Raw genomic sequence first — 27,113 nt, forward strand, 5'->3', positions numbered from 1 at the left:
TCCAAATGTTTGGACCACAGTCAGCTGCTTCTCTCTGCTATGACCACCATCTTTTTATTACAGGAAATGACATGGAAAACGGAAGAAAGCGATGTTTGTGCAGACCGGGCACGAAATTTCAGGAAAGGGAAAGTTGACGTTAGAATGTGAGTGAAGTTGTATGAGGCGCGTCAGCTTTTGGAGCGCGCATTACGCAGCGGTCGTGTGCCAAGTTTTCCTTTTTTTATAATTATATTTGAAATAATTAAAGTTTAATCATTCACTCCACAGTCCTATACAATTGATTTAGTTTTCAACCTCTTAATCTAAAGACACCATTCAAACTTTTTGTTGATAATTTTAGCCATAGGTGTACAATGTATTTATGCTTTTTTTATATAACTTAAGTGTTATACTTTAAGATTACAACTTGAAAAGCTCTCTTATCGGAATTGTTGTAATTAGACATAATATATATATTTTATATCATATATATAATATATCATAAACATACATAGGATATTCTGTAGACGAGTTATTCATTAAAATTTCCGTTTCTATGCCAAACGCCCTTCATAACAACAAAATTGAGCTTTTACAGCTAAATACTTCATAGTTTCAAATACAGACGAATTAAATATCACCGTATGCGCATCGCTTTAATGACAAAAAGACGATGAACTGTGTAACAGCGCTATCTGTAACTACTGTAAAATTACAGCCATTTTAAGTTATTTTTTTATGATGTCAGAACAATCGAGGGGGAAAAGTGTGAGGATTCTTTTATTTTACACCTCTACAGTCTTAAATTCGCCATGGATTGCTTCAGGAATATCCCACAGGTTAGTACCACAGCACATTTTCAATAAATATAAGTAAAATATCATCTTTGGTTATTATCTTGTGAAGCTGCTGTATTTTTTAAAAAGAATTAGCAAGTTGTTGTATACAGCAGTAACGGCCCAAAAATTCACCTGCACTTGCGCTCAACATCCACCTGAACACTTTAAATATCTCTTTTGGCTGGGCACTTGCTTAAAATCAGTTTCACAAGTTATTTCGTCATTCTATAAAGCTAAGTTGAATTCAATAAAAATGGAAGGCAAATATTTTTTTGTCAATTTATTAACAAAATGATAAAATAAATAAATACAAATTGATCAAATGCTCCTAATATCAATTTCTTCCAATGTTCCCTACAGTATTTTCAAAACACTGCATACAAAGGACTCATCACAGGCTCAATACAGGAGAGGTAAGAACCAACTGACGCACTCACAATGTCAGGCGAACAAACAAGGAGAAAAAAAGACCAGAGAGAGAGAGAGAGAGCGAGCTCTGTAACAGAAAAAAGTCAAAAAATAAACACACTCCTTTTTAAAATCATTATGAAAAAATACAAACAATTTTACAAATATTCATACTGTGTAATAAACCATTTACACTTAGTTCAGCACACCAGGTGAACTTTTTCTTTCTTTTTATTTCTTTTTAATTTTTTAAATAACTCATGTCGCTACAATGTATCCTGTTTTGTGTTTCATCAAGTGGAAGATTTTTTTTTTTATTATTTTCTTTTTTGCACGCGTAAACAAAAATGTTTTCCAATTGGACAGCTGACTGTAGATGAGGTAACGCTCACACACACACACACACACACACCTGCTCAAACAAACACACTCGCTCACACACAGTGCACAACACCAGGAAAGTCACGACTACAGAAATGAAATGCATCAACAGTACGAGAAGGCCACAATCATGACTGAGTAAATAGTATGTAAAGTGAACAGAAACTACATTAAAACTACAATGACTTCATTGTCACTGTGGAATTATAACGCACCATAAAGAATATAGATAATCTACACACAATTAAGATCAAGATGACAGGATGAACAGCTGGAATGGGTGTGAAAATGTTTTGATGTTATGCATAAAATGTACACGGCAACTTTTCACCTTTAAAAAGTTCTAAAACCAAAATTGCAAAGCCATACAGGCAAATTAGAAAGCATTTCCCACCTGTCCGAGCCGTAAGCTAGAGCAAAAATCAATCGTGACATGATATGTATCTCGAATGCATATAAAAAAGCTTCCTAACAGCAAAATGTTTGCAGTCTCTTTGGGTATACTGACTTAAGAACTTGAATGCGTGGCTTTCAGATGTTCCCTCCCCTTACTTCAAGGCCCCACCCACAACGGATTACATGCAGTCTGCAAGATAAGCCATATAAGATCATAAATATCTTCTCACAACCATTGGTACCCCCCACCCAGTGCCCCAAGATAACAATAACATTCAGCATGGTGTGCTAGCAAAGGCAGACTTGAATGAAAGTTACGGTCCATGAGATACATACACAGCCGAAACGCCACATTTCCACGTTCCAAAGAGACCAGATTTGTGGCCAGCAAATAATTCCTATCTGTAACTGTACATGAATGAACTATTATCTACAGGTGCCATTGTGAAAGGTCATAATTTAAACAACAAAAAATTGCAAGTGTATTTAAGAGATGTACATATGTATACTGTTGTGTTTTGGCATCATCTTCGCCAGACATGTAAAAAGGAAAGTGACACAAAGTTCACATAAAAATCATTTTACAAAATAAACTCAAAACTAAATGCATATTTAAAAAAAGTTTGACAAAACTTATAAAAAATTTGCATAAGAAGGCATGCTTTTTGTTGAACTGATTGGACAGGTTGGTGTTCTGGGGTTTTGAGTCCATCCAATCAGATTGCAGGTTTTTTTTTTGATCCGTTCAGCTTTGCTAATAGTCAAGGCTGAAATTTAAATACCTGATTCAGGTACAAGTCCATTACTCTAACTCAGTGACTGAAGGAGAGATGAAGGGCATGACGCTAATAAGAAAGGGTGCAAGTCGTTTTAAGAGCAGAGTGTTATGTATGTTATGTTAAGTAGTAGTCACTGGCCTGAACAGTCCTGTTTTGTGAAACACGAGAAGAGAAAAAAAAAATCTCCTGAATCACACACTACAAAATAACTTAAAACGAGCAGACACTTAAGTTTTTTTTTGGGTGTTTTGGCGGTGGCGGGAGTAATACTTAGGACATTCTTATAAAAAGTGCATAAAGACAAAAAAAACATGACTTCCTAAACTTCCAGACCTTTTTTTCCAATGAATGTCAATCCAAAAAACACATTTTTGTCACAAGATTCACACACTTAATATTTTGGTAGCACAGAGTGCTCTGATAAACCAATGAATTAATTTAACACTCATTATAAGGAACAACTCCTTTTTTTCCCCTTTCTTTAGACCAATTTTGTGCAATCACTTAGATATACTTTTGTTCAGAGTATTAAAAAGCTCAAGGCAACTCCTTAACTCCTTAAAATATAGCCTACTCTAAGAGGGGCTCTTTAATTACAGCAGATAAGTAGATTAAGTAAAGACAGACAGGACTACACTAACACAAGCACATCACTACAACGGTTTCACTTTAACCAAATGAAATTACAAGAAATGTGCTTCCAATCAAGGTTAACTCAGTGACGTTTTACAGAGGGAAATGTGACCAGTTTATGAGATTAAATTCAGTATGCAAAAGGTTGAAGGCACTCTGGGCACCTGTACAGGAAGGAATAAAAGTAGTTTTCTTTAAATATTCTCTACTCTGACAATGGTGACTTCTGGAAGGCCTTAAATATTAATGTTATGCCACAATAATGGACGCCATGATATTAACGTTTGTCCGTTATTACCCAGCCTTGGCTCAGAGGGTAACAGTCATTATGGGAATGTATTAAGGATAAGTATGTGAATTTTCACAGTAGATTGTGAGAAATTGCAGCACATTGTTGATATAACCAAGACCCCATGCACTAAGAATCACAAATTGAATTTTAAAGCCATGAAATCCTGACTAATCAAGATAAATAGATCATTTAAAACAAACAAAATAGTAAACATCATCCCAAATACAGAATCCATATCATGGTAGGTTCTCTCGTGTTTAAACAGCCAAAATGAGCAATGCATCGTTCTTTTCAAATCCCAAATAAATACGCACTACTGTATACATATAGTCAAAATAAGCACTTACAAAGATGCCCTAAACAGATATGTGGAATTTGATATGCGTTCAAACCTAGCCTGAGTGGCTATATTCACAAAGCTAAAAGGGATATGCTTTTTGGAATGACCTGACATAAACATAAAAGGTGCCATCCATGCATTATTTTTAAGACTTAAGATGTTATCTGGGACAGGATAAGATAATATGCAACACAACACAAAGCCAGCAAAAACCAGCAGAAGATGGTCCTAAACAGTGCTTCCCACTTTGTACGCAAGCAACTGGCTGTTGTTTTCGATTTTCCAGGATGTTGGCAAGCGTAAAAACCAACAGTTAAGATTTAAGCGCTTTTTTAAAATTTTGCTCAAAGTCTCTTAAGAGGTTCTTAGTGCGTTTGCTTTAGTTATCTACAATAAAGCTTGTGCTTTAATTAAGGGTTTTCTGTCATTTCCTTATTATTCAATTTGGCTCATACATCCAACCCTCAAGTTTTAAGACAGCAAATTGTGACTTAGTCATTATTGTTCTTCAAAAAAAAAAAAAAAAAAAAAAAAAACCTTTTGGAAAAATGGGGATGGGACTAGTCCATTATATTGTAGACTTAACACAGTAAGAGGATATTACCATTAATTTCAATAAAAAAAAACCTAAAGCATTTGGCAGTTCGGAATTCAAATAAAAACACTCATTATGCAATGTGCATCTCTGAAATTGAGAAAGCTGCTTGCATAATTCATGCCTTTTTTAAACACCATTGATAACAAACAACTGTTTCTTGAAACAGAAAAGCACTTATTTTTCAATGAAGACTAGGAAGACCTGAATATATTTTCTAAAAAAACAAATAAACTTAATAAAATCCACAAACAGCATAGAATACACACATATACTGACTTTAGAACAAGACTCAAGATTCAACACACAGAACCAACACCACTTTTCAGACTAATCTACCACGCATGATTTGTTGCAGTTACCAAGATGTGACTTCTGGTGTAGCTTCCTCTTCCAGCCCTTAGTCAAAGATCTTGAAAGGCTTTGCCATGCGCTCGACCACTGATTAGCCTGAGATGACTTTGAGAGGGGACACTTCTACAGCTAACTGGGAAATGTGGACAAGATGTAGAGTGTAGGAAAGAAATTGGGGTTGCTATAGGCATTCCTGATTTAGTCTAGCCCATGCCAACAACAGGATTCTAAACCTCTGCCTTGTCCCTGGTGAATACTGATGCACTGGTTATTTATTTATATTTTGTCCTGTTTGGAAAGAGAAGCTTTTGGTATGGCCGGGCACTCAGGCCTGGCTAGAGGTGCACAGGGTGTGGGCATAGTCTTGCAGTCTTTGGACACATCTGCCCTGCCTTTCTCCATCTGCCCTGCCTTTCTCCTCCTGAGGAGAAGAATACTAAGACAACCTATGGAAAACAAACCCCATGTTGGAGGCACACACTGGTCTGATCTGATAAATCATCCATCATCTTTATCAACATCATTATTATTAGAACAATTATTATTAAACCACCATTTTTCTTTTTTTAATAATCTAATATAATTGGCATGACACTCTTTCACCAGTCACCCTTTTCACTCACAAGTTTGGGCTCTATTGGTCTACAAGAACCAAGACTAGTGTGCCTTGGATGTAGAAGTACTGTTGAAACAGTTTTACCATTGAAAAAAAAAAAAAAAAGTAAAAGAAAGAAAATAAAAAAAACAACATTTATTTGGATATAGATAATATATATGTATAATATATATATGTATAGATTGGCAACTTTGTGCACCAGTCCAAGGTGCAATAGGAAAATCTGTTTAAATGTTTTGGTGATGTAAATGTGTTTAGTGTGAGGCTGAGAACTATTTGGGGTTGTCCACGCTGCTTAGAGGGGCTGGCAAAGCCTGCTGAGAAGGTTCTGAGGTTTTGCCGTTGTTGGTGTTCACGCCATGACTTCCATCTTCCTGCAGCTCCACTTCCATCTTCCCAGCATCCTCTACACAACTGGTGTCACTGGGAGGGATGTTCTCAGAACCCACAGATTCTGCGGCATCCACACCACCCTCCACTTCTTCTGGGTTCAAACCGGTACAAACAAAGTCTGTTCCTCCATTCGTTTTTACGTCCCTGGCCTGAGGCAATTCAGCAGGCTCCGGCGTTTTCGCCACATCCATCATCTCCTCACCAATTGTGGTTTTGGGCACTTCCAGGGCACTAACTCCCGATTCACCTGATGCAGCATCAGGTGTGACTGCGGCTGCTGGCTCTGCCATTTCGCCCACCTCTGGCTCTGCCTTCACTTTGGGAACTGCTACGGCAGCTGGTACTTGCACGCTAGGCTCGGTGGGACTCTCCTGCACACACCCTTGTGTAGCATCCTTTGAGTCTTTGATGCTCCCTGACTCTATGCAGTCCTGTTTGGAATCCTGTATGATGTCCGTCTCCATGGACTGAGTCAAGTTAAAGCTCTGGATGAGGTGGACCAAGTGTTTTACCTTGTCCAGAGAGGCCTGCATCTCCTTCTGACGGGCAAGTATGCTGTTCTTGGTCTCCATACATTTCTGTTGAAGAAAAGGAATACAGCATTATATAACAAACAAAAATTTAAATCTTAGAAGAACTACGGTATACTATGTAACAAGCCGTACTGAAAATTTGCAGGAATAAAATGAGAAAAAGCTGAATGTTCCTCTTAAAATCTGATTTCTGAGGCGAAAACCCCTTCACAGATATGTCGAACAATTGTATAATTAATCTTGTATCCAGAAAAGCTCCAGTTAAAGAGAAAAATAAGTAACGCACTGTTATAGAGTTGCTAAGCTGTTTCACTCTCTGTTCTAGTTGTTCTCGTTCCAGCTTTAGTTCGGCACTCCATTTCATTAACTTCTGCTTCTCTTCTTCTTTTGCTGTTGGACAGGAACAAAAAACTCAGAAATTGATTGCACTATAACATAGATGTATGCATTTGGTTGTAAAAAAAAATTTTTACATTTAAAATGTAAAATTGCGGTGCAAATTTCTACATCTGGAAATCAAAATATCTCTACCTTCTTTGTAAGCAATGTAGGAATGGACAATTGCTAGGGTTCCTGGCCATGGAATGGCCTCTTCCTTCTTCAGAATCTGTAAAAGAAATTCTCTCAATAATAGAACAGTGCCGTACCCACTTGACCACTGGAAAGCCCTAAAAGAAACTGAGATCAATTGTATATGGCAACAGTGATGAACAACAGAACCTGAATGGGAGTGCTTGATGCTGTCTTACACTTACATGATGGGTGGAAAAAAGGCACAATCAATACCAAACCATGTGAGAGCTTACAAAGGACGAAGCAGCCTTAATGCCTGAAGAAACTCATTTTGTTTAAGGGGAGAAAAATGTACACTTCATTTTTGGCAGGGAAAGGGGAGTTTGATCTCTCAGTTTGTCTCTCATTTATAATATTATAAAAGTGTGTGTGTGCTTGAAAGGACTGAATTCCAGTTAAAAGGAGACATCACTGACTGGCCTGCAAGAGCAATGGCCAAGGGATCGTTGTGCTGCTATTATTTACCTGGTCTTGACATTTAGGACAGATCCACATGCCTTTGGGAATGTTTTTGAGGGGTGGGTCCAAGCAGTCGAGGTGGTAGACACGCGAACATGTATCACACATGAGCAACTGTCCACTGCGTCTGCACACAGTGCAGAAATCCTCATGGATGTCTCCCTGTCGGGAAGAATGGCAGGTGTCAGTACCACCGCCCCCTTCTTTTCCTGGACCAATCAAGTGATAGTGGGAAAGGCGGGGAGGAGAAGAACTGACTGCTGATTGGAGGTATTTGTCTAGAGGCTCACTGGTGACTGGACTCTTCACTCAGTCAGGGCACTGGATATTTAGCTAGTAGTTTTATAATTATTACTATAGTTAGGATTATTGGATTAATCACTATTGAAAATGTATCGTCATTATAAGCAATGGGTATTTAGGCTTAAATGCTAAGATGGGGTGTAAGGATAAAAAAAATTACTATACTATTAATTACTGATATTTGTGTGGGAAGTAGAGAAAGACTGTTCACTTTGTAAGACTGCTGGCTCCATTTCAACAAATACAACAAATAAACATGAATGACAGTGCTGGTAGGTCAGTCTTTCTCTTTCCAGGGTGGATGCTGGACTCTAACAGGAGTTACCTTGCTCCTGTACTTTTGAGGTGTACAGGATGAATGCAGTGAAGGGTATTGGGGGGGGGGGTGTAGGGGCAGCCTGTTATGTAGAGAAATCTACTAAAACAGTAATAATAGTGGGGGCTTTCAACAACATGGTCGCCCAGACTTGGCAGGTGGCTACTTACATCCCCGGAGCTGGGGCTGGGCTGGGGGACAGAATGAGGGTGGACAGAGAGGGGAAAGCCCCCAGTTTCAGGCCGGTCAGGGGCTGGGGAGTCGGGAAGGCTGCTGGTGGGGGAGAGCAGGGGGTTGCAGCCCAGCTCCGGCACCGCTGTGCTGCTGGTGGTGTTGGTGCTGTATTTGGGAGGGCGACCTGAGTGAAATGAGACAGACAAGGAAAGAAAAACAAACCAAAAAAAAAAAAAAAAGTAACAGAAAAATGGAGGAGGAGGAAAAAGGGAAAAGAAAGAAAAAAAACACAAAGATGAAATAAAATAATGGCATTTTCTGGTAGCAACATACCTTAGAGAGGGGATCCTCATTGGCTAGCATGGAGACAAAGGAAAGGAGGGAGAGAGCGAAGGAGAAATGGAAGGGAGGGTCACAAAAAGCAGTTAGTGCTACGGACGACCACAGCAGCATGCAGGGAATTTGAAAAGCAATGAGCGAAAGATAGAAAGTCTAAGCTGAGATCTAAACTCAAATCTCAATACATTTCCCTGCAGGTGGCTCCTACGGGAACAAGCAATGCATCATGCACTCTAAAATAAGCAAAACAATAAATATAAAAATAACATCTAAAAGGTAACACGACAACCAGAGAACCAATTGACAAACTCTCACTTACACACCTAATTCGACCAACTCACATCAGTGTTCAAGTCAATAAGTAGAGCCCAAGTAAAGAACTTTCAACACCAAGCCAAAATCAATGCTCAAATCTTTAAGGTGGTGTCCAAGTCAGGTCTTTCAAGGCCAAACATAAATCAACACTTAAGTCTTTGAGGTAGAGTTCATAAAGTCTTTTAAAGTGCCCCTATTATGCCTTTTCAACTATTACCTTTCATGCAATTGTGTCATGTAGCTGTATGCGAAAAACTATCTGCAAAGTTGTGAAGCTGAAAATATAAATAAATAAAAATAAGTCTGCTCGCACTTGCCTAAACGTGTCTTCAGGAATTTGAATATTATTCAGTTACAGCTCTACACCACCAAGTAACACATTTGCATAATGTCTGCCCGTGTTTTACTTAGCCAACTTGCCTGCCAACAAACACGGTAAAATTTCTGTGTTGTCAACATCATTTCGAGAAGACACTGTGTCCTACGCTGTGAGAGTACATTTATTTGATCATATCTCATAATTACCACAAACTTGTCAACACTTGGCACTTACCACTGAGAAATCTCCTGCCCCAGTCGTGCTTGTGAATCAGTCTCTTGTCGATCAGCCATTTCAACCATTTCATCATCAGACTCGAGTTGGTAAGCTACAATCCAAACCATCTCCTCAATGTATTGACATGTCTCCAGGACTGTCATTCTTTCAAGCCAATTGGTGTTTTGTTTCTGACACGCGCTGTACACGGTAGACCAATCCAGAGCCACAGAGAGAGCTCTCTACAGCTCTGGACCAAACACTAAGGACTGCGCCATCTGACCAATAACACCAGTGAGGGCTCACGGAAAGGAGGGGTTTAGAGAGACTGATTCTTTGAAATGCTTTGCACGAGGTGTTTATGAATAATTTAGAAAGAGGTAAAATTAAATCTATTTTCTGAGAAAACTAACATGTTTGTTGACCTTGCATGTAACCCTGTTTTCGGAGACTCATAAAACAATATTAGCAACCTTCAAATGGCATAATAGGGGCACTTTGAGGCCTCAAAAGTCTTTGGGGTGAAGACCAAGTCAAGATTTTCAAGGTCCAATCAAGGTAAACCCCATTATGTTGAAGCACAGCTTTAGAAATCCCAAGAAAATAACAAAATATTCTAAAAGAAATAAAAAAAAAGTGCAAAGAGCACTCTAGATACTCAAATCTGAAGTGAAGCAACACTGAGAGGACATATTTCTCCTTGTAAGCCTACTGACATTTTTAAGTCTTAAATCAAATGTTAACAAGTCCAAAACAAGCCAAATTCTCTGGAAACTATACAAAATGGGGAAGAGGTTCCTTAACCACCACTTTTATAGGCCAATTTTTAGGTCTACTCAAACAATGTAGGTCTGCAGAGAGATCAAACCCTAGCAAAGACACAAAGAAAAACTGCAAGAGAAAGCAGAGAGGTGTCTATTAGGTGGTACATAGAAGCAGCAGGGCTACAATACATCAACTTAAGCAACTAAGACAGGCAGGTACAGACCTCTCTTCCTGGTGCCTTGATGCAGCGGAGTGTTCAAGTAAGTGACAGCACTCTTTTTCCTCTGAGATATAGGAGAGAAATCTGAATGTTAGAGCCAAGTTGAAAGTACAATCTAAGCTCTCAAAATCAGACCAAATGGAAGAGGGAACTAAAGAACATTTGTTTGTACCTCAGGTTCAAACACTGCTCCACTGTACACTGGGTTGGCTGTTGTTCTCCTCTTACGTTCTTGTCTCCTACTCTGAATCTCTGGAGAGCAATGACATCCCATGCACATCTGGTTAAAAACATCCTGTCCATGTAACTTTAATTGAAGGGAAATCCACAGTGCAGAATTGACACCAGTGGGACTTACCTTCAAGATGGTCATGTGTGACCAACCCAAGAGACACCATAAAGGCAAGTTTCTGAAGGAAGAAAAAGTATTAGTTTATTATTAAGGATTCAGGCTAAATTAGACATTATGGTTTTGTTAACTCTGTGAAGTTACCAGTACCTGAGGGCTCTCCTCTCGTTTGACCTTAGCTGGAGGAGGAGGAAGAGGAGGAGAGGATGAGGGTGGTGTACTTGTGAGCACCTGTTCTGGTCCTCCCTGTGGTTTCACAGTCTGATGCAGAGAACAAGAAACAAGATAAGCAACCCAGTCAAGCTGTTTCTTAGTGCAAGAGCAAAAGTTAAACCTATCCGGTCTGATAAAAAAAAAAAGACTTGTCTGAAAAATGTTGCATTGTCCGGAGCAAACAATCAAGCTAATAAAAACGGGTGTGCTCACCTTCAAGTCTGAGTTAAGGTTGCTGATCTGAAGTGTCTGGGCAGGACTGATGACAATGCCTGTGACTTGTGTGGTGCAACTCGTAACTGCCTTCGTGGTCTTGTCAATCGTGGCACACTGCTGTCCGTTCACGATGTGGACCTGGTGAATGGGCCCAGCAGAGGCAGGCAAAGACGATGTCAGCTTGGTGGTGAGCATCAGGGGCCGCTGGATTAGAGGAGCCGCCACCATGGGAGGAGGAGGAGCTGGAGCGATGGGCACATTGATGGGCATGGGGGGTTTTGGTCGAACCTGTACAATGGTGGAATGGGGTTGGATGAGAAAGCAGACAGAGGCTTGCCAAAGCAATCGATAAAGAAAGCCACTCTGGTTCCATGCCCCTAACATCCATGCTGTTTTGTGTTAAGAGGAAACCTCAGCCATAAGTAATGCTAACACTGAGCTCTGGTTCACCCAGACTAGTGACTAGTATAAAAGTGGAGGAAAATGTGTGCAGAGCTCAATTTAGGAACATCAAAACAAACCAGGAGTAGGACTGAGCAACTCTGGCCTACAATGTCCATCAGTTTAACTCCAACCTTGATCAAACTCACCTGCCTTTAACTTTCTAGTAATCCTACAGACCTTGATTAGTTGTTGAGGTGTTTGATTGGGGTTGGCCCAAAGTTTTTTCTAGGACAGTGGACTTTGAGGACCAGAGATGCCCATGTAAGAAAGTTAGGATGCGTTCACACTTGTAGTTTGGCTCTCATAGTTCATTTGATCCGGACCAAAAAGAAAACTATACATTTGGTCCTGGTCTGTTTAACATTCACAATGGCATTTTTGACAGCAAACCTAAAGGCACAGTGATGCGTTCACAGCCTGATTGGTCATTGAATGACATAATTAATGATAGAACTTAATGAACACCCCAAACAATAGGTGTGTTTGACTTAAAGCTGGCCTGCGCAGACTGATCGGTGTATGACATCAAAGTACCCATTCTCTGCTCAACACCACTTTAAGTCGAATACACCTTTTGCTGTCTGCTGGACTAAGCACGTTCATTGTTGTGTGTACATATGATTTTATTTTTATGTCCTGCAAACTCAGAGCTTATAAAAGGCATTTTACTTACTCGTTGCTCCACGTTTGCCCTTGTTTTGGATAAACCGCTCATTCCTCATTGTCAAATCATGTTGCATACCATTGCATCTTGTCATTACATCCTGATTTTGGTTTGTTTAGAAGTATTTGGTCTATGTTGCTTTCTTATTTCATTCAAACTGCACCAGAGTTAATTTGGAAGTGGACCAAGAGCCATTCTTTTAGTGCTCTCTGTCCACTTGTTTGGTGCACACCAGGGTTCAGATGGCAGCGTTCACACTTACTCAAATGAACCGCACTAACAGAGCAATAGCACCAGAATTTGTTTTAATCGAACCAAACGTGACGCTTGTGAACACACCCTAAGTCAAACAAGTTTGGAACGATATAAGGGTAAGTAAATGTCGGGTTCAAGATGATTAATCTGAGCTCGCTTTAGCATTACATAGCTTTGTGAGGTAAAAGGTGATTCATTGTCAGTCTTTAAGGGGGTGGGGGGTTAATGACAGGGTCAGCCAAAGCAATATCAACGAACAAAAGCAGAAATAAACGCTGCAACTGAAGCAACAGCATTGTTACAAAGGAATAAACAGCAAAACGCTGTCTTGCTCGGAAACACCGTGTCTACACCAGACATAAAGCAATGAACATATAGAAGTTAAATTTTTATACCAATGGACATTCACCCAAGTGTTAAAACAATTGTTGAAGGGGTCATGCACTTCCAGTATAGACACAGTGCTTAAGGGAGCTCACACACTAGATAAAGCTATAACTGAGCATTTGACAGACAGGAATGCATTTATGGCTTGTTTCCACCATGCGGTACGGGTCAGTACAGTACGGTGCAGTACAGTATGATTCGGGACTGAACATCCTGATTGGGTTGTGCTTAGATCTCCACTGCCAACAGTAACATTACTTGATCGGCTTGGTGTATGCCAGTAAGTAGCGATTGATGATAAAGTGTCTCAGACTCTGCCTATTTTTAATAAATATCAGTTTTAATGAACAATAATATCCATTATAAAAGTATAAGTACAAAGTATAAGAGGCTTATATAAGAGGAAATAAAGACAAAAGCAAACAAATCAGTCAAACGTATGCTACAAAGTCAGTGCTGTACTACGTACAGTATTGTTCAAAATAATAGCAGTACAATGTGACTAACCAGAATAATCAAGGTTTTTCGTATATTTTTTTATTGCTACGTGGCAAACAAGTTACCAGTAGGTTCAGTAGATTCTCAGAAAACAAATGAGACCCAGCATTCATGATATGCACGCTCTTAAGGCTGTGCAATTGGGCAATTAGTTGAATTAGTTGAAAGGGGTGTGTTCAAAAAAATAGCAGTGTGGCATTCAATCACTGAGGTCATCAATTTTGTGAAGAAACAGGTGTGAATCAGGTGGCCCCTATTTAAGGATGAAGCCAACACTTGTTGAACATGCATTTGAAAGCTGAGGAAAATGGGTCGTTCAAGACATTGTTCAGAAGAACAGCGTACTTTGATTAAAAAGTTGATTAGAGAGGGGAAAACCTATAAAGAGGTGCAAAAAATGATAGGCTGTTCAGCTAAAATGATCTCCAATGCCTTAAAATGGAGAGCAAAACCAGAGAGACGTGGAAGAAAACGGAAGACAACCATCAAAATGGATAGAAGAATAACCAGAATGGCAAAGGCTCAGCCAATGATCACCTCCAGGATGATCAAAGACAGTCTGGAGTTTCCTGTAAGTACTGTGACAGTTAGAAGACGTCTGTGTGAAGCTAATCTATTTTCAAGAATCCCCCGCAAAGTCCCTCTGTTAAAAAAAAGGCATGTGCAGAAGAGGTTACAATTTGCCAAAGAACACATCAACTGGCCTAAAGAGAAATGGAGGAACATTTTGTGGACTGATGAGAGTAAAATTGTTCTTTTTGGGTCCAAGGGCCACAGGCAGTTTGTGAGACGACCCCCAAACTCTGAATTCAAGCCACAGTACACAGTGAAGACAGTGAAGCATGGAGGTGCAAGCATCATGATATGGGCATGTTTCTCCTACTATGGTGTTGGGCCTATTTATCGCATACCAGGGATCATGGATCAGTTTGCATATGTTAAAATACTTGAAGAGGTCATGTTGCCCTATGCTGAAGAGGACATGCCCTTGAAATTGTTGTTTCAACAAGACAATGACCCAAAACACACTAGTAAACGGGCAAAGTCTTGGTTCCAAACCAACAAAATTAATGTTATGGAGTGGCCAGCCCAATCTCCAGACCTTAATCCAATTGAGAACTTGTGGGGTGATATCAAAAATGCTGTTTCTGAAGCAAAACCAAGAAATGTGAATGAATTGTGGAATGTTGTTAAAGAATCATGGAGTGGAATAACAGCTGAGAGGTGCCACAAGTTGGTTGACTCCATGCCACACAGATGTCAAGCAGTTTTAAAAAACTGTGGTCATACAACTAAATATTAGTTTAGTGATTCACATGATTGCTAAATCCCAGAAAAAAAAAATGTTTGTACAAAATAGTTTTGAGTTTGTACAGTCAAAGGTAGACACTGCTATTTTTTTGAACACACCCCTTTCAACTAATTGCCCAATTGCACAGCCTTAAGAGCGTGCATATCATGAATGCTGGGTCTTGTTTGTTTTCTGAGAATCTACTGAACCTACTGGTAACTTGTTTGCCACGTAGCAATAAAAAATATACTAAAAACCTTGATTATTCTGGTTAGTCACATTGTACTGCTATTATTTTGAACAATACTGTATAAGTTCAAAATAAATACATAAAGTTCAACATAACGTTGTGCTCAGCCAAACTTATATGACCAGGAACAAATAATAGATTCATGAGACCACAAACGCTTGTAAAATAAACCCAAAACAAATTGTATCTCATGTTTAATTACTACAGAGACATCAGAGCCAGTGGAAAATGTTGGAAGGGCTATCCGAGCTAAGACTGCTCTCGGGGGAAACATGAGCACTGAGTGCCCGGTGATCACCTGGAGCTCCAAAATCGGCATAGCAAATTCTCAAATAGGCTGTCTTTATAAAGAAACCACAGATTTGAGTTTTAAACAATTATATTCTCAACTGAAAAACTCTTAAAACTACATTTCATAACACAATAACAGTAATATTTTGAAAATGTGGGATTTTGGGCAATGACGTTTCACAGTTAATTTTTAAGTCCACCAGAACGCATACTGAGAAATGGCTATTGTCTGTTTGAAAATATAAAATTATAAAATACACTTTTTTTTGTGTGTGTGTGTGTGTGTTTCCGCACTCTGATGTATATAAGCCCAATACTCATGGACAGCAGAGGGGAACGAGTGAAAGAGAAGCTTTAACCCTTTGTATTACGCAAAAGTAACGATTCTAGTCAACCAATCTACTTTGTGCAGTGAGTTTAGCTCCACCCTTTTTGTACCCTTTGCTGTGCTAAGTACCAAAACGGAAGGGTACCAAAAAAAGTGGTATGGTACAGTTCGATATTTTTGTACCAATCACAACCTCTGACAATGGAAATGGACATAATTATATACCATACTGAACCATACCGCTCAGTGGAAACGAGCCATTAGAGTGAAGACTGAAGCAGGCCAGTTTAAAACAGAGCAGTACTAAATTGGACTGAATTTTCATTGGTCAACAGATGCTTATGTCAGAGTGCAAAGCAAAAGTTCCAAGTTGCATGATTAAGCATCACTTTCGCAAATCTTTTTTTTAACAACACAATATCCCCAACTGATATCAACAGACTTGTAGCATTTCTGACAGAGCATAAAATCTAGTGTGCAAGCACCCTAAAGCAAAGAGAAAAAATGGGAGCAAACAGTATCACAGCAACAGCCAGCGCTGGGAAGGAGAAGGTGAGCATCAGTTTTACTATAAGAAAAAAAGCTGAATTTACGTCTCTAAGTGTGGAACCGTGATGTTTTTGAAGTTTGGGTGATTTGTGTTCGAGCAATTTTAGTTCCCATGTGTAAAAATATCCTGAATCAGAATGTCTCTGTAAACAAAGGCTTTACAGACACAAGGCCTCTGAAACTAGGTTGTGTATCCCTCTGGTGGCATCGGTGTGGAACTGCACATACATAAGGGGGAGGGGGCAGGTCTAACAGAGACGCACCTGTGGCTGAAAGGTGGGTCGAGGCGTCAATCTAGGAGGAGGGACAAACTGGGGAACTTTGATATGCTGGGCAGAGGTGGTGGTGGTGGCCTGCACCTGTGACAAAACCAGCCGTTTATTGGGCACTCAGCAGGTGAAATGGAGGCAAATTCACAACATTTAGAGGAAATGATCCTCTATCTGGTTTCATCACAGAAGTATGTCACCATCCACCCCAGCCAAGCACATCATTATCAGAAAGGAAGTCATTTCAAATCTTCATACTAACTGGAGACACAAACATCCTGTTCTAAACACATCAAAGCAAAGTGGGTCTGACTATGATTAGTCTACAGCAAGCTATGCAAAAACACAGACTGGCATTTCTACTTCAGTTTAACATTGTTATATTTAAGCTAAATGGAAACACTAAGTTAAAAGCGAGAGAATCTTTAGTGATTTAGCGATTCACACTCACAACGATAACATTCTTGGACAAAATCCGTGTGCCGGCATCTGTGTCCTGATTGGGTAGCTTGCTGGCCACCTGAAGGTTGATTGGTGTGCTCTGGGAGTCAGAATTGATGCCGGGTCTCAGGGGGTTGCTGATGGCAGTGACCATGGCGACTGTGGGGCGTTGTGTTGCCATGGAAGCAGGCATGGTGGAGGTGGCAGCTTTCAGCACGAGAGGTAGAGTCTTTGCAGTTATGACCGGCGTCACGGTGAGAGTCTTCTAGTCGCGGAGGAGGGAGGTCGGTTGATTGAAGGAAGCAGAGGATGAGGAGCCACAAAAGATGACAAAGTGCTATTGACTTGATTATTATTATTATTTATCAGTGCATATAAGAAAAACCTTGAAAAAAGTGCTGATAGATAACGTTAACCAATCACAAATTATCTATTGAGACACTGTTTAAACAAAGTCACATTGCAGGTTTGGCTCAATTCTTGTATGCAACACCCAAATGTCATCATTTAATATTATTAATAATTAATAAAATCAATTAATGGCAACTAAATTAATCATGTGTGTGTGTGTAATATATATAAATATATACATGTGTGTATATTTGTATATAAATATACACAGTACACACATCTTGTGTAAACAAATCACCGAAAAATTAAAACCAGGAAGTCTGAGATTGTACATTATTGGCGTTATTATATAAACACTCTTATAAGATTCTAAGGTCACTCTGCACTTATTTTTCACAAACTCAAAGCTCATTTCAGGGACAAAGATTTGTGTGTTTGCAATTACAGAGTGTGCCTTTAGAATAGATCACTGCTGACAAGTCAGGGCAATTGTTTTTCAATAAACCTTTTGGGTAAACTAGCTAATCGGGTAATTTTTTTTGCTGCGGTACAGGAATCGAATTCACGTCTCACCAGTGTTAAGTAAATATTCTGCTGCAAATCACCTCAGAGTATAATGCTGTTCTACACATTTTGTCTAGAGACTGTGTGGTGTTTAGGGTGTGAAGCTGTACCTGTGGAGGCCCCTGGTTGTGTGGAGGCCCTGTGGGCGGCTGTGAAGGGGGACAGGCGGGTGTCAGCAGCACGGTTTTACCGTCTGCGATCGCTGGGAGAGTCTGTGGCTTCAAGTCGGGCTCCTGTTTGACCAGCAACTCCTTCCTCAACTGCTCCACCACTTTTTTCTGAGAGAGGGAGAGAAATTACCAGGAAATCATACATCCATTCACAGTCACATTTTGAGGAAATGTTGATTACGGAAAAACACACATACGCACTTTTTCCAAGAAATAAATATGAAAAGCCCCCCCCTCCCCATCTTTTCTTTTCAATGTTCTGTTTATATCTAGCTGCAGCGGTTTCTAATAATAGATTATTAGTCACCAGATTCCCTGGTTTTCTTTGTTCTGGGTGTGAAGCTAAGCCATGGCTTTTATTCAGTCAGCCTTTAAAGACCCTTCAGGTGCGAGACCATCTTAACAACACTGGAAATGCTTTTATAAAAGGCGCACTGAGCGCTACACACACATACATACACGCAGAAAAAAAACTTAATTGAAATTCATCTCACACACTCTGCTGCCTCAGAGTCCTCTGGAGCCAAAGCGCACCTCTGAGAGTGCAAACACACACACACACACACACACACACACACACACACATTCCTCAACAAAGCCCTTGCGCTAAGCACAACATCAAATGAAAGTCTCTTCCTCAAAATGAATTTTGAAAAAACTGTTTTTCTCTTTAAGCGGGCGATCAATCACATAGTAGCAGCTTTAGACTCACAAGCGGAGAGTTTACATACGAAACAGACCACCGTGACCGCTGAGGGCCTCACATCGAGGTTAAAATCACAGAAATATAAACTCATGATGCAGAATCAAATGAATGGGACTGAGATTTAAAAAGCAGACAAACTGTATTCACAGCCAGCAGGATTGAAAGAGAGTCAACCTTACGACCTGAGAAAATGTGTAGATTACATAGAAATACATATAATGAAAAGTATCATTGAAATATTATTATAATTTCTATTAATATTTTGACGCTTTAATTTGATATATTTTCCTTGATCATTTTAGTTGTAGTTATGTAAAATAATTTCATTGTTTTTGTGCTAAAATGAAAAGGTTTTTATCTCTAATTTCAGTTAATATTTATTTTAAATAAAAACATTTTATGCTGTTAGTTTCAATTATAATAATATAGTGTAATACAGTGACTTGCATATACAGTATATATATATATATATATATATATATAATCAATATAGTTAATATCACACAAAGAGTGCCATTTTTCTCCAAATATCAGCACTACTGCAAATGTTATAGTGATATACATATATTTATTTTAATATATTTGTGTGTGTGTTTACATAATTATTATAAACTTAATGTTTTGATTGAAAAACAAACAGCATTAATCCATAAATCTGAGACTGAATTACATGTTTTAAATCAAATTAAAAGTATATATATATATACACACACATTATCAGATGAAATGTGAACTAGACTGGTTTCGTGAGAGAACTGAATTAGCATTCACAGTACTGTTTCATCATCTTGGGCTCTAATCCTTGTCTGGATTGACTAAGGCTACACACACATACAATATTTGCCCTCCACATTTGAGTAGAGTATAAAACAAAAAAAATCAAATCATGTGTACTTATACTGATCTATTCTCTCTCTCTCTCTCTCTCTCTCTCAGGATAAAAGCTCAAAGCTAAGCCAGCGATCTGCGAGTCAGTAAACTGGGACAATTCTTTGATGAAACAAACTGGAGAATTTCAAGAGTAGGAAGAGAGACAGAAAGTGAAACATTCCCCCAAAACAGCTGTGCTAAAAATCCAGACTTTTCAAGAAGCGACTGAATAAATGCAATCTCAGACTCTCTCTGACAATCTGGAGTGTTTCCACCTCTCAGCAGGAGACGAGACAAGCCCCAACACACACATCAGACACATGCGCTACACACAGCGGGCTGCATGTATTACTCTTCTGCCACAGTTGTTAAATGCGCAGACCCAGGCCTGTCCTGCTGGCTGCTCTTTTCTCAACCGCAAAACAATTAAATATATCAATCTTTGCTTATTTCCACTGTCATTTTGTCATTAAATGCTAAAATTCCCACAAGATCCAACAGCCACTTCAGGAAATCAATAAGACCAATTTGAAGCAAACAAATCAAAAATGGCTTCAGTAAACGCAAATTGACTTGGACACACAAATGTGTTGAAACACGCTGGTGTTTTTGTGGTGTTGCTTAAAATTTAAATCTACCAGGGTTATTATCGTTTACTAAAACTATTTAAAATATTCTGGAATAAAAATAAAAAGAAGGAATAAAATAAAATTTAAGTATTAGATTAAAATTAATACTCTCATTTACAAAAAAAGCACTAAAATTAATAAATAGAAATAAATAATAATCACTAAAACTGAACTTAAAATGAAAATAATAATAAATTTAACCTGAAAAGTAATATTTTAAAAACGAATAAAAATGACAAACCCACACAACTCCACTTTAAATGTTACTAAAATTAAAACTACATGTATAAAAACAGAAAATGAACTGCTAATTCAAAATAGAAATATTTTTCATATATTATAGTTGTTATATTATATTATATTATTATAGTTGACTATATTATAGTGCTCATTGCTCACTGACACACATTAATAGACAAACAAGCATTTAATTGATGCTTTCACTATTGAAAAACATTTGATCCAGCAGCTGAAGCAGTGAATGACGTCACAAGGACTGTGAAAGTTCTTACCTGTTTCTCACTCAGAGCCGTGATTTTCGCTTGGAGCTCGTGAAGTTGTTTCTTCAGATCTGCGTTCTATGAAAAAAATGTGTGTAATAATCACTTTTTTTTTTTTAACTATGAGCTTGTTTCATATCTGAACAAATACCTGGAAACATATAAATTCTGAATTACACAACCTTTGTTTAATAAAACATTTATACACAACACCAAGCTGCCTTATTAGTATAGAAAATACTCAGCCGTCAGTAATGTTAAAGTAAAGCCAAGGATTAATTCCGAAGAGCAACGTCATAAAGAATATTTACCTGTGGATCCTGCTTCATTTGGGCGACAAGTTTCTATGGCAACAGAAGAGGAGACAAGAATTTGCAGTCAAAACTTAAGCCAACAGTTTTGAAGGGAGTTACAGCCGATGTCTGGCATCTACAGGCCACATGTGGAACTACAGCCTGCTGCACCTGCCTCACTGTCAAACAAAAGCAGACAGAGCAGCAGGCAGCCTGCCAACGCTTTCTGGAAGAGTAACTGTCCTCCAGTTAACAACGCTTTGTGGGGACACCAGTTAATGTGTTCAGTTGGAACAAACGTTTTACATTTGCAATGAACAGGTGTCATAAATATTCAACTTAAATTAATTTCAGATGATGAGTTGATCCACTTGGTTTAACATCAATCTTCCAGAGACAGGTATATTAATAAGTGAAAGAGATAGGGGAGAGTAAAATGAGTTCCCCAAATTATATTTCAGGACATTTGCTTTTAACTGAAATTAGCATCTATAACATCAGGTAATAGAAATATATAATATTAGATAGATAGATAGATAGATAGATAGATAGATAGATAGATAGATGGATAAACCATTAAAATAATATTAAAAGCATAATAAAGCATTTAAGAATTCATGATAATTTATTATCATAATTTTTCGTTTGCTCTTTTTTTCATTCATTGGCAACTTCTGCAAGTCACTCTGGATAAAACCATCAGCTAAATGCACAAATATAAATATTTAAAAAACATTTGTTTTAAAATTGAAGTCATTTCACCTCAAATGAACTGATTTTCAAAAAGTTTAAAATCTCGCAACCACAATAAGATGTAGACCTTATGAAAAATCCATATAATTCAGGCAGCACATACTATTCTGTGTCAATTTGAAGAAATGTTTTGTACAATTTTCTGTTGTGCATTGTGTTGTTTTGGGGTTTAAGGAAATATCCATAAAAAATAACTTAAAATTTTCTGGCAGAACAGGCCTTTTTTTTTTTTTTCTTTTTTTTTTTACATCTAAGGCCTTTTCCAAACATACAGTCACATGACAAAAATATGAGACATTTAGCTCCACTTTACTTTTTGTTCTTTTAAAAGCCCAGGGGCGATTTTCTGTTTCTTCAAAGTTTCTGCAGTCCACCAGTAGGCAACAGTGAGTCATGCTAGACCCGTTCAGCTGCCCCGGATGAGACAGAAATCCCACTTCCACCTGCCAGTCAAATATTCCAAGCGATATGAAGGCAAAACCAGACGGCGGCACAAAAAAAAAAAGCCTCCAGTATGTAAAAGAACACCTGCTAGAGATGATTCGTTAAAACTGAAGTAGTGACTTATGCTTTATCTGCCCAGAATGACCCTGATTCTCCTCCTTTTCCTTTCTCTCCGTCTGTCCCTCCCTCCCTGTCTTTTTGTCTTTCTCTTACCCCACTCAGACAAATTGACTAATTTCCTGCCTGCTGGGACACGCCGCCTCTGACAGTGAGGGACAGGCAGAACAGATCTCCTTTTATCACCAAGCACAGTAGAGGCACGGGAGACCTGTTCTGCTAGACTCCCAAATCATTTGAATCATCCGTTAAACATGGGATTGTGATTCTAGGTCTCAAGTACTGAAAGTACAGTGACACTTCAGCACTGTTTTCCCCTCCTGATTTAACTGATTAGAAGCCCATTTGCGAGATCTCCTACCTGATGGACTTGTATTTCCACTTTCAGGGCCTCCTGTAATGTTTGCAATTCCATCATGGATCCAGTTCGCCAGAAAGTCCCAGGAAACTTTCAGCCTGTCTAGAGAAATCAAACAAGAGAGGTTTTGCAGACTTTTTTTTTCTTTTCTTCCTATTTTATATATTTAACCTTTATTTTGCGAGATGCTCGGCGGTTGACTTAATCTAATAACACCACGAGGGGGAACACGAGTCGGTATCTAATGCGGTTTGAGGGACAAATGCACTTCTCTAAATCGAGGCGTGATTCATGATGTCTCCGGTGGTAGTAAACAGACACGCTTTATTCAGCTCGTATTCCCAGAGCGACACACTGCGGGAACCTCTTGTTTAAGTTCAAAAAAGGTATTTTGGCCAAACGGGATTGAGAGGAGAAATGAAAACCCAATAGAGGGTCTTGCTGAAAAGCAATTTTCTGGGAAAACCGGGGTTGGCGGAGGATAAAAACTTGTGACAATTGAGAAGATCGGACGTTGAGTGAATCTGAAGAACCGCGATGCTTAGTGTAACAGTGAGCGAAACGGAGGCAGTGTTACAGACATTCATTCACTCTCATTGATTTTGGTGTGCGGCCCTGTGCCAAGAGGACAATTATAACAGAGGCTATTAGAGGACTTACCAGCTGGCACTGAGACTAGTGTTCACGCGCTCTCTCCAACTCCCTGCACAAGATGAAACACACACACACACACACACACTATTAGATCAGGGAGAGACACTCCAATTCCCCCACTCTCTCTCTCTCTTACAGTCTGTGTGAAAAGGGGCAACATTGCAAGCGCAGCATTCAGCGGGCTTCTAATTGCTCATCCCATCTAAGAACCCCACGACAAAAAAGGTCCTGCATCCCTGTGCATCTCCCGGCATCTCCGTGGAGCTAAAAATATCTTCTTCAAAACTCGAGCATCGGATCTGTCCTTTGTGCAGTCCTGCCAACTGGAGTTCTGAGATATTAAACGAAGCCTGTACTCGCCAGCGATGACATCTGTCATGACCACACGGCAGATGGGTATCTCAGGACCTTCAGCCTACAATGCACAGGAAATGACACCCTTTCAAATCGACAAGTGTATGAGTCACTCTGCTGGTCTTCGATCGAATAACACACAACTAAATAGTACGGTCACTGGAACTTTAGGAAGAGGACCGTGTCAGCTTGGGTGCCCAGAAAAATGGAGAGTGATTATGAAAACCGAAGTGGATTATGTATGTCTTTTAAAAGCACGCTGCCTATATTCATAATAAGTTAGCTTTTTTTAATGTTAACTAGTAAAAAGACAAAAGCTGAGGTGGCTTAGTTGTAAAGAAAAAATACACCATATGTAAACACTACCAAAAAAATAAATCACAATCCAAAACCCTGTAATAATTAACTTGAAACGTATTATTATGAATTATAGTTAACCACGTAAGAATAGTACCATGCAAGAATTAGTTAAATAATAAAACATTATGGTAATAATAATATCACTATTTAACTCATGAAATTAAACTTAGAGGCAAACTCCCTGAAATAGCCGGAAAAAATGATCTCATTAGGTATTTTGTCATAGATGCCATAAAAGAGATTTATGTTGAATCATGATGCTGACCAGCTTTTAGAAAGCATTAGCTAACATCTTTCACCCTGCATATGAAATATAAAAAGAGGACAACATTAGCATGTGTATAATGAAAAATGTATATATTTACTTTTGAGTTTACATTTCAAATCAGGTTCTTATTTGCGATCGGAAAGCTGTACAGTACAGTAACACTGGACCCTTCTGGTCTCTGTAAAGCGTTCGGTGACCTGTTGAAATATTCTTTATAAACAACCAGCTCAGATCAAAACTGCATTCCACAATTCAACTTTTAGTTGTGGTTTGATGAATATATAATGTACATCATATTCTAAAAGCTAAAACAAAGTGATATGAATTACATGAAAGTGAAAATAAATTGAAACAACATATTACTGTAATCGATCAGGTACATACATTATATAACAACATATTATTTTACCATTTACATATTTGAATTAAACGAATACCTATAAATGTAACAACAGACAAGCATTGAAATTAATTAACAGATTCAGAGAGTGCAGGGAACTTTACTTTACTTAAGCAAACTGATATAAGACAGCTACAAATAGACAAAATAAGGGAAATGGGAATTATTGTTCTTTCTAAATAGTATCCAGGCCTGGATGAGGTCACAGAATATCACAGCTACACCTGACGGGACACAAGTTATAGCATTAAAATACTTCCAGTGTCATGCTTACATAAGCCAGTAAGTTTTGTTTTGCATAATTACTTGGAATTCATAAATGGCATCAACAACATTCTGGATATTTCAATGTGGTTACTGTAGTATTATAAAGGCATTATATCTACTACGCATATTGGTACATGGAGTCATAAATACCCTAAAGATTTGAGTGCCACAGTACAAACATTAAAAGTGAAACTACCTGGATAAGGAAAACAACACCTAAAGAAAGAGCTCAACATGTCAGATGAGGGTGTAAATGCATTTTAAAGTATCACAAACGTGAGAAATATCATCAAGGAGTTCAAAACGTAAACATAACGAAGGCAAAACATGAGCAGAAAAACAAAGTAGATACAGAGTGAATCAATAACAATAACAAAGACAGGGATAAACACTACTAAAGTGGTGGAAAAATAGCAACAATCAGTTGAAAACTAAAATAAATTGATACTAAAGCTGTTGAAAAAGCACCTACTTTTCAAAAACTGATCCAACAAAGACTATGAAAGACAAACTGTTCTCACATAGCATAGCTTCAATAAACTCCAAATGCTTTAATGTGCCACCTGCAAAACTGCAATAGTGTGCAAAACCACTCTGAGAGACAGTTAAGCTGCAGTTTAACACCAAATTATACTGAGCTATACATGAAACCGGCCATCTGATCAGGGAAAAGTTAAGCAGTACTTTGATTAGGCCACTATTATAAACCTGAGGGAAACACGGAAGATGATGCCCAAAGTGTTGCCAGACAGCATACTTTCACAAAGATTCACAAAACGGGGAAATACATGTTTGATCCACTACAATATGAGGGGAAAAGCGTTGCGAGTTGATTTTTCACTCTCTAAAAGAATCTGCTTGTAAAACACACCAGCTCCAATAACTCAGCCTCCGACGACCAAAAAAAAAAAAAAAAAAGAGAGAGAGAGAGAGCAACGTTAAAAAAAAAAACACTTTCCAAACAAACAACAAAATCACTGTGCTTTAAAAAGCATCACTTTAGCACTCATCTACTACAAGCTCTGGATATAAAAGCGTTGAAAACTATTAAAATAGGAGTGAATCTTTTTTACAAACCTGCTGCTGGATATAAGGAGCTTTCATATTGTGCTACGGCTAACTCTGCTAAAGCTAACAGGCCAACAGCACAAATTACAGTTAGATGGACTCGACTGAGCCGCAACCACTAATTCAAGGCATGCACGAGCAAAATATCTTCATTCGACCCTCTTTTATCCCCCCGCTGCCATCGGATACATTGTTACACTGAGCTGGAAAACAACCGTTGCGGCAACAATGTATCCAGCGAAGTTTAAAATGTTACAAAATAACAAACCGCGCGGAACGTTCGATTCACGCGCTGCACTTAGAAATACAGCACAGTCTCAACTCCTAGAAATAAGCGGAAATTCTGCTCCAAAACCATCGGGATCCTGACTTCTCTACCTACCCGATCGCGACGGGGTTCGGATTTGGGAAAGCGACGAAGAGTCTTTGAACGATTAAAGTCCAAAAACGAGGCGCATAAAAGTTGCAATAATAAAAAAAGATCCCAAGGTGCACTTACCCTCCTCTACTCACTTGAGCAGTAGTGCCTCTCTCTCTCCTCACAAATTATTTAAATAAATATTTACAAACACTCCGAGATCTCGGTGCGATCCGATCCCTCACATAGCTGTAGTGGAGCTCTGGGCTGAATTTAGCTAGGTTACCGAGATATTTTTTTTGTTTGTTTAATTTTAATTTGTGTGTGTAAAAAAGAGAGAAACTGAGATACAAAACAAGAACTCTTCTTCAATCTCATTCACCACAGCCGAAGCACCCGACGATTCATCCGCGCAGGAAGAGGGAGACGAAGGGGGCAGGAAAAGTAGCCGCCAGAAAGCACAAATACTCCAAACAACCATCCAAACGATTCAGAAAAATCGCGATTACTGTAAAAGTGCGCGTGCTTGGTGGAAAAGTGCACGTGAAGTTTCATCAAAACGTGTTTGGGGAGAGAACTATTTTTTGTGACGGTGCGGCGAATTTATTTCACTTTGCCTAAGGAACAGCGGTAGTGCGTCTCCC

General features: G+C 38.8%; 1 protein-coding gene and 1 long non-coding RNA gene across 10 annotated transcripts; one reads left to right on the forward strand and one right to left on the reverse strand.

Moving 5' to 3' along the window:
- Window positions 1-5: 5 nt before the first annotated feature.
- On the forward strand, window positions 6-21,130 carry LOC128014622 (uncharacterized). Its single transcript, XR_008183593.1, has 4 exons — window positions 6-146; window positions 731-821; window positions 1,182-1,234; window positions 19,713-21,130. It is a non-coding gene; the product is annotated as an uncharacterized LOC128014622 (long non-coding RNA).
- On the reverse strand, window positions 1,445-27,075 carry phf21ab (PHD finger protein 21Ab). 9 transcript variants are annotated; one of them, XM_052598263.1, is made up of 18 exons: window positions 26,611-27,075; window positions 23,401-23,443; window positions 22,744-22,842; window positions 21,087-21,119; window positions 20,788-20,853; window positions 18,011-18,178; window positions 16,996-17,250; window positions 16,539-16,634; window positions 11,316-11,606; window positions 11,040-11,150; window positions 10,899-10,950; window positions 10,713-10,792; window positions 10,544-10,604; window positions 8,363-8,550; window positions 7,580-7,735; window positions 7,073-7,148; window positions 6,828-6,931; window positions 1,445-6,586 (listed from the first exon to the last, which is right to left on the reverse strand). In XM_052598263.1, the coding sequence occupies exons 3-18, from the start codon at window positions 22,798-22,800 to the stop codon at window positions 5,888-5,890; spliced, it is 2,493 nt and encodes an 830-aa protein (XP_052454223.1). In that variant the 5' UTR covers window positions 22,801-22,842; window positions 23,401-23,443; window positions 26,611-27,075; the 3' UTR covers window positions 1,445-5,887. The 9 variants fall into 9 exon arrangements, with proteins under 9 accessions (XP_052454223.1, XP_052454225.1, XP_052454222.1 ...); XM_052598265.1 differs by having other exon boundaries at window positions 16,996-17,247; window positions 26,611-27,074; XM_052598262.1 differs by lacking the exon at window positions 26,611-27,075 and adding an exon at window positions 26,494-26,568.
- Between the last annotated feature and the right edge of the window lie 38 nt (window positions 27,076-27,113).

Source organism: Carassius gibelio, chromosome B25 (genome assembly GCF_023724105.1).
Source record: "Carassius gibelio isolate Cgi1373 ecotype wild population from Czech Republic chromosome B25, carGib1.2-hapl.c, whole genome shotgun sequence".
Taxonomy (NCBI): domain Eukaryota; kingdom Metazoa; phylum Chordata; class Actinopteri; order Cypriniformes; family Cyprinidae; genus Carassius; species Carassius gibelio.